The sequence below is a fragment of the Antechinus flavipes genome, chromosome 6 (genome assembly GCF_016432865.1).
Source record: "Antechinus flavipes isolate AdamAnt ecotype Samford, QLD, Australia chromosome 6, AdamAnt_v2, whole genome shotgun sequence".
Classification (NCBI taxonomy): Eukaryota; Metazoa; Chordata; class Mammalia; order Dasyuromorphia; family Dasyuridae; genus Antechinus; species Antechinus flavipes.
Window position 1 is genome coordinate 207,841,368 of NC_067403.1, and position 13,173 is coordinate 207,854,540.

At 41.6% G+C, this 13,173-nt stretch overlaps 1 protein-coding gene across 4 annotated transcripts in view; it reads right to left on the reverse strand.

Moving 5' to 3' along the window:
* Window positions 1-1,656: 1,656 nt before the first annotated feature.
* Window positions 1,657-13,173, reverse strand: part of PDE3B (phosphodiesterase 3B) — a 140,294-nt gene continuing 128,777 nt past the window's right edge. Inside the window, exons 13-16 of one of the 4 annotated variants that reach the window (XM_051967703.1) lie at window positions 9,528-9,731; window positions 7,294-7,455; window positions 4,365-4,632; window positions 1,657-4,003 (exon numbers count right to left, since the gene is read on the reverse strand). In XM_051967703.1, coding sequence (XP_051823663.1) covers window positions 3,831-4,003; window positions 4,365-4,632; window positions 7,294-7,455; window positions 9,528-9,731 — 807 coding nt within the window. In that variant the 3' untranslated portion in view covers window positions 1,657-3,830. Of the gene's footprint in view, window positions 4,004-4,044; window positions 4,633-7,293; window positions 7,456-9,527; window positions 9,732-13,173 lie in introns of those variants that run through there. The other 3 variants (XM_051967705.1, XM_051967702.1, XM_051967704.1) reach the window with 3 other exon arrangements.

Here is a 13,173-nt window from a genome sequence, read left to right on the forward strand (position 1 = left end):
GGCCTGAGCCTTGCTTCTCGAGTACGTTTTTAGCAATGCCCTTGTCCTTGCTTTACTTGCTCTCAGTGGTTTTGACCCAAAGTGGAATGTAAGAAATGGCATCAGAAACAAATTCTAGAAATGACAGTGGGCATGGGCACTGTGAGTAGGGTTTGAGTTTACAGTGAAGACTTCTACTTGGCTACTGAACCCCATGTTTCAGAATGTAGAGATGTTTGACATTAGATAGAATGGGGTTCATTCACATAGCTCAGTCCTGGAGTTCAAGTTGCTGTTCAGGAGCATTATCTCCATTTAAAATAGCTCTTAATGGGAGTAGCTGAAGTTATAACTACAGTTGGCAATAATGAACAACCAGCAAGCTCCATGGCTCCCAATTTGTCTCCAAAACACTTTTAGTTCAAGTCAATAGGAAAGATTTCTGTTTCCAAAGAGAAATAACAGCTTTGATTTCACTTTGGAAGTTGGTTTAAGATCTGACATACAAACTTTTTAGATATTAACTATGTTGATATAAAATTTCCTCGGCCTGGTTGCTTTCATGGTTGGTTTCTTCAAATCCAAACTGACTAGTGTTCCCAGTGGCCAGGGAAATTATTAATTCCCAACCATCTGGACCTCAGCTCTCAGTTTTTAATGGCTCATGCTCACTGTAGTTTCTGTTGATAGTGACCTCAAGGGCTGGTAAAAATTTTGGTCCCCTTTGCACTGTAACTTTTGGGTAGAGATATTGGTAGCAATCACAAACTTAAGTGTGAACTTAAAATGTATTCGTTGCTAAAATCCATGCAACTTTAAGATACTTGACTGACAAGTCTACTGTCCAAAATGAGAGCTTTCCTCTATGTGCAGCTGGAGTTTCAGGTGATTCGGAAGCTCATTTACAGGAGCATGAACAGGCTGAAGTGGCCCAGCAGTACAGGAGAGATTAGGTGAAAACTGAAGAAAGGCAAGAAGAGTCCTTAGCAATGAGAGCTTTCTAAGAGCAGAAAGGATAGGCTGGGAAGTCTGGGAAGAAACCAGAAGTGGCTGGTTCTTCCTCCACTAGGCAGGGTCTTAGCTAGATGAGTTCTCCGATTCACAGATGATTGGATTAGTGAGCCTTCATGCATGTGTGCACATGTGTATGTATGTAAGTATCTGATGAGTGAACCAATGACAAAAAGAAATCTCCATCCCTGGGCAAAATATAGACTCAACTGTATGGAAATTTTTGCTTTCTAGCAAAGGTCATTTAAGTACCTGAAAGATTGAGTACAATCTGGGGCTCAGGAGAACTGAAAGGAGAAGCAGGCCTCGAAGGGCCATTTGCTGTGATCTCAGCTTTTGAATCAGTTTTTGTTATGGAGATGGCAGGTTATCTGGCTAACACACAGTAGCAGGCAAATTATGGTATATGGAAAGGCATCATGCTGCATATCAAGTATGGACTAGACTAGTACAAAAACTTACCTAAGCTTCTAGATTCTGATTTTGTATTATCTGCCAGAATTAGCTTAGGACAACTATGGTGATTCACACAGTACTATGCTAGAGTTCCCTGGAAGAACAAAGAGACAAGACCCTTTAACAAAAGTATCCAAAGGTCTCTCAGGATGGCCTGCACATCCTCCCCAGTCACAGCAGAAAATAAAAGTTACACTTGGGAACAACTGGTATCTTTAAAATATTTAATATATCATATCTGTTCCTTATGATTATGCAAGTAACAAATTGGACAAAAATACTTTGCAGAGTTTCTTTGGGCTAAAGTCACTTGTTTATAAGCCATAATCAAGGAACAAAAAGTTGAAAAGCTCTAATGTTGAAAAATCAACAGCCAATTGTCAAATTATTCCATTATTTTAAAATAAATTCCAGTAACTGAATATTCTAAAAGAATAAAAAAGAATAACACGCTTCTATTGAGAAGCTAAATGAAAACTTTACATTAAATTCCCCCCTGCCTCCCCTTCAAATTCTTAACCAAAAAGGGCTCTCCCTTTAGTGCCTGCTTTGTCACTGACAGGTGTGCTGCACAGAACCCACAGCAATGGTGCTCTTCTGAGGCTGGTTTCTGGTGGGGGAAAAAAAAAAAACAGGAAAAAGGCCAAACCATTAACTGTAGATGAAACCGGGTCTACATGGTACAAGTTCCCTTGGTGAGTGTGTGGCAGGTGGTGGTCACTGTTGGGAGCAGGAACTTGTGTGTTAACACCCAACAAAAGCATCTTTTGCAAACTGCTGACACCATATTCCAGATGGATGGCCATGGCTCCTTTGGGGGTGACAGCTGTACAATCTGGATTACCTCTCCAGTCACATCAGGCTCGCAAACCAAACACATCTTTACCCTGCCAAGAGGCCACGGCCAGATGCCTTTAGTCCAGGCTGAGCTCCATCATTCATTATTTGACAGGCATCGGTAGGAGCTGGTTTGGGTGCTGCCTTCCCCACAGACTCATACATAGCTCAGTGTGAATTTCCCCACACAAAATTACATTTCCAACCTTCCTAGCTCACACGTGCTATAGAAAAGCTGCCCATGCATGTGTTCTGCAACCATCTTCACCATGATCATCCGAGAAGTTTTAGGAAGATGGTGGGTAAAAATAATTTTAGGTAGCAAGAGAAATCCAGAATCAGGGCAATTCTACATGGTGATATAGTTCTGAAACAAAACCAACAACTGGGCAATAGGAATAAATACACAGTAGTCATCTTAAGTTTAACCTTTTCAAAAGCTTCCCAGAATGCATCTGGGGCAGAAGAAAACAGATCCAAAGCTGGGTGCCTCAGTGTCACCCACATATACTTCTAAGAGCACTGACCGGGGGAATTCTGACTGAAGATGGCTGGTCCGATTCTGTGTTTACTGCAAGAAGGCACACAGACTTTTTCATTTGGCTGTTCATGAACTTTTTGTAGGAGTGGTTTGCATTATATGTAAGGATCAGAGGGGATTTCAATTCAACAAAAAGAATGAGGCCGAGTTTTTCCCTTTTTTGGCTTTGATCTGTCTCAAAATGTGTATCTGCGAGTGGAACATAGCTCAGGCCCCACAGTGGGATGGGACTGCGTTCATTGGGTTTAGTAGAATATGCTTAAAAAGATTCATCCTGAGTAAGAGTGAAAAAATGTAGCAGTACTGTGTCGAAACAAACCTCTTTAAAGATTAAAAAATTCTACCATGGAGCATCAGTATATAAATTTAAAAGAGGCAAAATCTGATGCTCACAGCAAACCTGAATCATTTCAGCAAAACTGCAACAATGGTGCACAAGAGTCAAAGGCATCAGAAATTGATGTCTTAATCCATCCGAATCGTTTTTAAAAATTAGAATATCCTGTGGATGTCCCAGTCCCCAAATGGGAGACCAAAGGTGGGAGGCTAAGACACACCATGGAGACCATCCCTTGGCTGTGCAGCAAACACCATCTTCGTCATTAGACAGGAAGAGCCACGGAGATGCAAGAACAGAGCAGAGTGAATCCCAGTCTCACGCAAACCAGAGTTCTGCCTCCTTGGCAAACGAAGAGCTTTCTCAGCTTGCAGGCTCTGCACGTAAAGGCCCAAAGATCTGCCCCAACGGGGGACTTCCAGAGACTTTACAATCATGGGATTTACCAAAGCCCAGACCCCACTGCCTGGTCCCTGAGGACATGGCTGGGGCGGCACCAAGGCCTCCCCTCCCAGAAGATGGGCTGGTCCTTCCTCAGTCCAGGGGACAAGCCGGGGCCAGAGGGCGGGGGATGGAGTGCTCCTCCCCCACTCCTCCCACACTGCCTCCCTCTGGCTAGCGGAGGGGATGCCAGGGACCAAGGGCAAGATGGCAGCAGCCTTTCCCGCCTCAGAGTTCTTCACTCGGAAGTGGGCTGGGGCCCTCCCCACCCGGCGTGAAGTCTGCAGTGGGGCCCTCGCTTCCTCTCTCCACCAGCCTCTTCCACAGCTGATGATTCTCATTCAGATGCTGAGTTAGCTGGCAAAACTTGCGGTACTTGACCTTCCTTTTTCGTTGTAGTTCTGTGAAAATCAAAATACAGCTTTAACATCTGAGCACTGCCATGGCAAGGACTCACCTATGACACAGATGAAGCCGAGAGCCACCTAGAAAGAGCTTTCTGAGAGCTGGGAGGGGAAGGGGGGGGGGAGGATTCTACACATACCTGGGAAGATAAGAGGAGGGCAACGTGGGAGGGGCTGATATGGGAGGAGAACGTGGGAGGAGGACAATGGAGGGGGAGATGGGAGGAGGAGTTAGGAGGAGGATAATGGAAGGGGACATGGGAGGAGGAGGACTTGGGAGGAGGACAATGGAGAGGGACATGGGAGGAGGAGGACTTGGGAGGACGACAATGGAGGGGGACATGGGAGGGCGCCTTACTTGGCCTGGCCCCAGGCAGAGAAGCCTCAGGAGCAGGGGCAGGACCTCCATCTTCTTCTGACTGGGACTGCTCACAAAACTCCTCCCTCGCAGCATCTTCACACTCCTCCTCGATCCACAGGCCAGGCAGCAGGCCCGCTGCATTGTAGGAATTACACAGGGGCCCCACTATGTGAGAGATAAAAGATTCCTGCAACTTGGCAAGCTGTGGGCAGTGGCGATCCATGAAGGGACTGATGGGCAGCCCAAGACTGGCCTCTTCATCTCCCTGAACAATTTAAAAAACAAGCACAAGGGGCACTTTATACACTTCCAGTGTTCCCCTCTCTGACCCTACATCCCATCTCCAGAATGGCACCAGAACGTTTTCAACTACGTGACCACTGCCTTGCAAAGGACTCATGTGGAGATGGAGTATTTCTCATCAGGGCTGTGATCTCTATGACAGAATACTAGTGATGAAGCTGAGCTATGAGCTCTAAATGTATACCGTTTGTTGGCTGTTTCCTTCTCTATTTCTAAGGCCAACCTAATATTTTTCTTTATTTAAAAATCATGCTGAGATAATTGTACAAATAGGGTTACATATGTTGGATTTAACTTTTTTTTTTACCATGTTTAATATATATTGGATTACTTGCCATCTAGGGGAGGGGTGAGGGGAAGGTGGGGAAAATTGGAACACAAGGTTTTCCATGAGTCAATGGAGAAAAATTATCCATGCATATGTTTTGAAAATAAAAAGCTTTAATAAAAAAATAAATAAAATTCCTAGCTCCACTGGGGGAAAAAAAAGATCATGTTGGCCAACATCTTGAGAAGTTTTCTACAGCTGTGATTCTAAGTACGTAATCACATCCAGGTCTTTAGAAAGTATCACATGCACACCAGACTTCTGTGTATTTTCCTTTTAGTTGGTTCCTCAGTTTTTAGCAGTTTCTACTAATAGATTTTGGGTTCATTCAACAGTGAAATGGCACTGAAAAGAGAGACTGCTTCTTCTTTGAGCACCCACTCCCCCAAACCACTAAAAGGCCAAGAATGTGAATAATGAGGGGAAGAAATGATCTCCCCCTTTTCTCAAGCCCACTTGCTCTCAGAGGCTGGCAGCTAATGAGAACAGGCATTCCTTGCCCAGCCCACAGGAAGGCCCTGGTGATGGGAGCAGTATAAGGCAGTCAGGACTTGACTCCTCTGACAGGAAATTTGGGATATTACCCATTTGGGGGGTCATTTTCTTCCCACTTTAAGAAGGAGTAAAAGAAATTTGTTTCTCACAACATTAAGACTTTAGTATTTATGTTTTTATTGAAAGACAAATACTTTCAACAAATAAAAAATTGTAAACTCTTGAAGGAGCACCTCAATGAATTTGATTTGCCCCATGCTTGGAGAATTTGGGGCTGACAGGATTGTGTTCTGTTGCTCTCTGGAGAGGGAATTAGGATGAATGGAAAGAAATTATAAAAAGGCAGCTTTCATCAATGTGTGAAGTACTTTCTAATTATGGAAGTTATTCTATAGTCTGTTTCACAAAGGAGTGAACTCTCTGTCCCTGGAGTTCTTCAAGCAGACGCTAACTAGATGTAGGATAGTATGAGACGCATAGGAAATAAAAAAGATTCCTACTTAAATGAACCATGTTTTGAGTGACTTTTAAGGGTACCATTCAAGAATAAAATTATGGCATGTTATGAAAATACATTGGTAAGTTTATGAAACACAAGATAAACATCTTGTACCACAATACTGAAAGACCCTGTTGGAGTCAACACCAAGTGGAGGATGGGCACGAACCTAAAAGGACTCCTGAGAGGGCATACAGAGGGCAGAGCTGGAGGAGGAGGAAGGGGAGGACAACGTGGTCACGTCTAATGTATTCCCAGAGCAATGACTCCTTACTAGAATAGGAACAGTAAAGTCCTGGCAGTCAAGGAGACCAGGGAGATCACCTCCTGTTACATGTATTTGAATGAGGAAAGAAGGATTCCTCACTCAAAGTCAAAGAGCCTAGATTTGCGTGTGGCGCGGACTAAGCCACGTGATTAGCTAATCTGTAAACAAGGGGAGGACTTCACCACCGCACCAAAATTGGTGATTCTGTGCTCGTAGGACAATATCAAAAGAAAACCACGAATCTGGCAAAGCCGTGGCCTGCCCCTCCTCTCTCAAGGCCTCCCAGCTCTTCCTTCTCCAAGGCAAGAAGCTGCAGTGGGAAGTGGGCAATGGGGGCTTCGGGTCAGAGGGCCTGAATTTGTTGGGCTCTTTTATGTAAAGTGACTTAAACTCAGTTATTCCATCTGGAAAAGGTGGAGGGAGGGAAGAGAGGAACTCAATGATCTCTAATGAGCTAGAAAAATCTTGCCCAGAACTTACTTTTCAGAACAGAACTCGGACCACCTTGGCCTTTGCCTTCTTCCTCCTCCTGGCCTTAGTCACCCCAAGACACTGTTTGGATGAGATGGGTGAGACCAACTATTCTAGGAAGCTGTAAGACCCCAGCCCAGGAAGAGTCCCTGATCTCCTGGTGCTGCCTGGGATCCTAGGGGCTTTGCCAGCTGTTGCACCCTTAGGTTATTCAAGCTTTTACATCTGCCCTGATCCTCAGCTCCCTTGGATGAGCTGTAAGAGTGGGATCTCTCTGAAAAGGGATCCAGTCTCTCCTTCTCTTGTATGTCCTCCTACCTCTGAGGACTTTGCCACAGAATATACTTGTCTTGGACCATTCTGTAAGCTAGACTCATCTCACCTCCAGACAGATCAGACTCCAACTAGCCTTCGGTGATGAGAACTGATTCTTCTTGTCACTTCTGCTGGCAAAAGCCAAAGGGGCTGGGGTGGAGGAAGGGGAGATGGAAGGCTGCCTTTCCCCTCCCGGCCCAGGCCTCTCTCCTGAGCTGCCGGCCTCCCCTCTGGGTCCTGGGCTCACCTGGTCATAGAACTCACTGACAATCCCTTCTGTCCACTTCACATGCAGATCTTCAGCTTTTGCTGGACCATTTATGTCGGCCAATTTGATGCACACCTGACACACAAGGAGCCGATCATCTTCACTATTCCACTGTATGCCAGGACTGTTCACATCATTGGCCTAGTTGAGGAGAAAGAAGAATTCTTAAGCTTCGCCCATCATTGTTCCCCACTGAGCCCGACTGTGATTCTCGTCCAAATGAGAGAGTCGTTTTCCCAAGTCCTCACCAACCACTTATGGCAAGAGCTCTCTGGCTCGAAGGACACTTCCTGCTCTCTAAGATCATGTTACAGATTTTTGTCCCTCAAGACAGCAAACTTCCCCAAGTAGTTCTGTCGATTTAAAGGGTTCAAACACCATTTTTAGCTATAAAGAACTATCTGATATGGAATAGGGTCTGAACCTGTGATTTCTCTAGGAGAATTCTCAAATAAAGAAACTCCCTCTAGGAATCAGCACTTTCTTGGCAGCTAAAAGTCCTGAAGTTGACTTGCCTAAAACCACCCAGCTGATATATATCAGAAGCAGGATTTGAACTCAGGCTGACTCAGAGGCCAGCTCTCTATCCACAAGGCCATGCTTCCTCTCAATTATATTTATAACTACCAAAAATAATGACAATAATGGCTAGTGTTACATGGTGGACAAAGTCAGCCCAGGAGTCAACGTTCCAGGTCCTATGTTCCAGGCCCACCTGTGACCCTCTGCCAGTCCCGGAAACCTGAACAAACCCCTCCCTTCTGACTAGCCCAGGGCCTGGACCCTGATGAGGATCTTCTCCTAGCATTCTTCTGGGGGTCCTCAGTAATTCGGGTCTTCAGGAAGAGCTGTGATCTCTCCAGGGACATAGAATATATTAGAAACTGCCACTAACCAGCTGGCAGACACTGGGAGATCTGAATTTAATGATCACTGTCAGCATGCCTTTTGCCACGACTGGTATTGCCCGATTCTAACTCAGAAGGTTGTTGGAAGATACCCCGAGGGTGGGGAATATTAAAGAGTTCCTTCCTAGAGAGTCTGGGAATTATCTTAGAATGGTTTCCTCCTGATAGGGGGAGAGAATAAGTCACAAGGGAGAGGGCCAAGTAAGTTGACTAGGGAAAAGCAGAATGAGACTGGAGTACTGGGCCTGGAATTAGGAAGACATCAGATGCTTACTGGCTTCCTTTAGACCCTATGCAAGTTATTTAACCTCAGTTTGCTTCAATCCACTGGAAAGGGAAATGGTGAATCTCTCCAGTATCTTTGCCAAGAAAACCCAATAACTGTACCTTGCATGTTATGGTCACAACTAATTGATGGAATAAGAGAATGCACAGCTGAGATTTTAAATCAAATTTGTAGAGAACTAAGTCAGCACAATCTAATAATTTTCTCCAGTTTTGTTTAGCAATATATGAATGACAACAAAAAAAAATGTAGATAGTTGTTGGGATTTGACAAGGCATGACCAACAATAAATTTTATCATTGATTCTTATAAAACCTTCCCATAAAATATTCCTCATTTCCAGCAGCAAATAAAGTGATCTAACCATTGTGAAATGCAACTGGTATTTATGGTAAAGGAGCAATTCAACTTTCCATACCCTTTGACCCACTTCTAGGAAGGATCACCTAATAAGATCAGAGACAGAAAAAAAAGCCCGCTATCCAGTACAAGATTCAAAGCACTAGCTTCAATGATAGCAAAGAATTAGAAAAAGGCAAATGTTCATTGATTGGGAAGTGACTGAATAAATGAGAATATCTGAATGTAAGAGACTGCTATTATGCCATTAGCAACAATATTGAAGATTTCAGAAAATCACAGAAAAACAACCCCCAAAACTGCAAAAGTCAGATGAACACTAAGAACTAGAAAGACCAAGTTGAGCTAGAAACCAAGTTAAGAAAATCCATTGCAGAGGCAAGAGATTGCCTATCAACTATAAACTTTCAGATACAATGTATTAGGGTGATCTTGCTGAATGTATTATTTTCAAATCTTTGCTATAAGGACAATTCACTGAATAGAAGGAGGGTATATTAAGAAATGAATATGCTGTAAAAACAAGAGGTAGACAGACAGATAAACAACCAACTAGGATGAAGATAGAAAACCTCCTTCCCAATCCAACTTACTCAAAAGAAATAAAAACAACCCAATATTTCTACCCTTAAGTTTAGGTAACAATCCATAAGACAAACCTTAGTATTAAAATCAGCAAGAAAATCAAAGTGCTTTTTGAGATCTGTGGCTAGAATAGCTTCAATCACTAAATAACGAAAATGCTTGAACTCTGGTTGATTAAGGTTACTGAGGAAGTTGAAATCAGGGCGAGAAAGAAATAGGTTCCAAGCAGCAGCAGCATGATGATTTTCTAAGACAGAGCGGTCATTGTACAACACAGCCTAAAAAGGAACAAGGAAATATGTCAGCAGTATCAGAAAACATTACATCTTAGTAAGACATTTAAAAGATTTTGAAATCAAGAAAGGTAAATGACAAAATGCTATCATTATTTAGAATCAAATAATTTTATAGCTAGAAAAGAATTCTGTGTCACTCTAACCTTATCTTTTGATTAATTAGATTTACATGTGGCCAGTATAGAATACCACCTGCAAAAAGCCTTCTACTTACATCAAGAATTAATGTTTAGATATGTGCAGAGACTACTTTCATGAGGACTTTGCAGAAATAAAAACATAAGCACAGAGTTCAGTATTACTGGTATTTTCTCAATCATGGGAGAAAGAGGAAGGGAGTAATGATATAAGTGATTTTTTTCTTTAAGGATCTGGCTGATATCTTCCTCCTTCAAGGCTCAATACAAAACTGAGTCATCTACTGCACAGGCCCCCTCTGGTGACAAATGAATAAATGCCGATGTCCTTCCCACTGTTCACAATTTTTAGTGTTTTTCCTACTTCCTCATGTAACCCCTGTGGATTGTAAAGTTAGAACCCAAGTGTGGTGGCTCCATTATTAATGTAAAGAATAGTTGATTATGGTCATTTTAATAGGTCTTTTTATCCTTTGCTGGTTATCTTTCCAGTTTCATCCAGTTTCATGAGAGCTTAAATTTAAGCTTGAAAGTTAGCTTAACAAAGTCTCTCTCATCAACTTTTCTGGTTTTTGCTATACTACCTGCTCTTTTTTAAGGAGTTCATAACCTTCCACCATCTTCTGATTTTCTTCTTAAATGTAATTATGTTGTTTTTACATGCAATTTGTTTCTGAAGATGCCCCCTTTCCCCTTTCCCTATCCAGAAACCTTCCTTGTAACAAATATTTTTTGTTTAAAAAAAAAGCAATTAAGAGACTTCTAGCATAAGATTTTATAAATGAATTTATATCCTAAACCAGTTATGTTAACTGTCACATTTCTCTACTTAGTAAATTAGTATTTCCTAGCTAAGAGATGGTTTCTAGGCTTTTTTTTATATTCTTGTTATGGTGATTCATTTGTATTTTAAACTTTTTTGAAAATGGCAATATTCTATATCAATATTATTTTTATCCATGAGTGAGTGAGGCATACTGCTGGCCATATTTCTTCATTTTTATTTTTCTCTTGATTTTGATCTGTGCCATAAGATGATCATTATATAAACTGTTGAGGTTTCACATTGAGTCATACATTGTAATCAATTGTTTTCTGTCAAGAAAAAAAATCAACTTTTTGTGTTATTTAGCATCTCCTGACTCTCTCTTGAATAAAACATTAATGATAAAAAGACATTACTATGGCTAAGGGACTATCCCAGTAAGGAATGTCCAACAACAAAGGAATGTCCAAGAAGCAAATTGTTCCCAAATGGATGGGGAAATAGAGTATAAAACAAAAATTGTGGGAATTAGAAGACTAGATAGATACTCTCATCCAAAATTCTCATTTTATGGTTGAAGAAGCTAAGGCCCTGGGAAGGAAAGACTTTTGCCCAAGTTCAAAAAGGCAGCTAAGTAGTAAAGCTAGGACAAAAGACTTGAACAATATGAGGCCTTTTTAGATAAAAGGACCTACTGCAAGAATGATTTTTGGAGGAAAAAAATTCTACCCTGTAGGTAATAGAAGATGATATAGGCTCTCTACATCCTTTCCTTATATATGATGCTCAACCACCTCCTTTAACATAAGCATATAGGAACTTTAAACCAAGTATATATGTATAAATGAAAAAGTATCTGCAGGATATCTATGTAATAGTCACTGAATCCTCTTATTTTCCAGACCTAATAAGTATTTTATAAGAAATTTTGCATCCTAATTGTTCTTTTCTCTGATATAGAAGCACTGTCCAGTTTAGATCATTGTTGATTTGCCACTCCTTCAGAAACTTGTACACAGTATTATTCTCTGAATTTATAGATATTATAGCAATCTCGAACAAGATTACTAAAACTTTTGTGATATTAAGCCCATTTAACCCAAAGTTCTGGAAAACAAGATTTGAACAGAAAAATAAAATATTAAAAAGTTGGACTATTATTATATTTTTCTCAAGTCAGGTCTTTTTGTTTATTTGAAGTATTCTGTATTCCTAAAACACTGGATAGGGTTATCCAAAATTATGTACCAAAACCAAGTATAAATGACAGATCTTTTATTTGGAGATTTAATTCGCAAGCACACACATACACTTATCATCATGGACTGCTGACCAGGCACCCAATCTTATTCAGTGATGAAAATCCAGTACTGACAATCATTGCCATAATTCTGCTTCTACTGATCCAGTAGTCCACGCACCAAACTACTCTAGTAACTGGGTCTTTGTGACCTGACTCCATTTGGGGTTTTCTTCTTAATCTGGAGGGGATGTATATATAACTATGTATGTTTGCATAATATAAAGGAAACAAAATTGATCTTGGGGCCAACTATACTTATACTATTTGCAGAATTATTCCAAGGAAAGTTCTTAGTAAATTTAAATGTGCTTTATAAATGGGAGTTATTATGGACATCTGAGATACAAAAGAGAGGAATTTATCAGAACAATGTTTAATTTACATAGCTTTCCTAGTCAAATCTCATGCTATTTCTTCCCCTGCAAAGTCCCTCTCCTCAATTGCTCTCCTGAAGCTGCTTCTTTTACATTCTTAGGATTTGTAAAGAATTGCAGAGAAAAGAATAAAGCAGACCAAAAAAAAGTGCAATTGTCCATTGAACCAGGCCTGGAGTCAGGAGGACTCATCTTCTTGAGTTCAAATTCAGCCTCCAACACTTACTAGCTGCGTGACTCTGTTTGCCTCAGTTTTCGCATCTGTAAAATGAGCTAGAGAAGGCAATGGCAAACTTCTCCAATATCTTTACCAAGAAAACCCAGATAGGGTCGGGTTACAAAGAGTCAGACACAACTGAACATTACCATTTACAGGGGAAGGCAGGAAAACCGGCCAGAGTTCTGGGACAGAGATTCAATGGCAGAGAGGAAAAGAGGGGGGGAGGGGAGATACCCATGGCCTGATAAGGAACTTCAGGCCAAAATGTGTCCCTGCAGCCTCTTGGCAGTTAGAGTAGTCCCTGACAAACTGCAGGGCTAAAGATGTCACACATCCCATCACCCTCTTCAGCACCAGGGGAGAAATTCCAAGGCATGTTCAAAGGCCCAAAGAGTCGGCATCTCGGCCCAAGGCTTCAACAAGCAAAAGGAAAAGAGATCTCATCTACCAATGTCATTGTCAAGTTGTTCATCCACCTTTGTCACAGTCACACTCAGGCTAGAAACAGCGTTTCTAGGAGAGGGATGAATCCTTCCATCCATTTCCTGCTTTCTGAAAATCCAGACTAAATTATGATATTTTGAAAGTGATGAAGACTTTCCCAAGTGGGTATGAACTTTCATC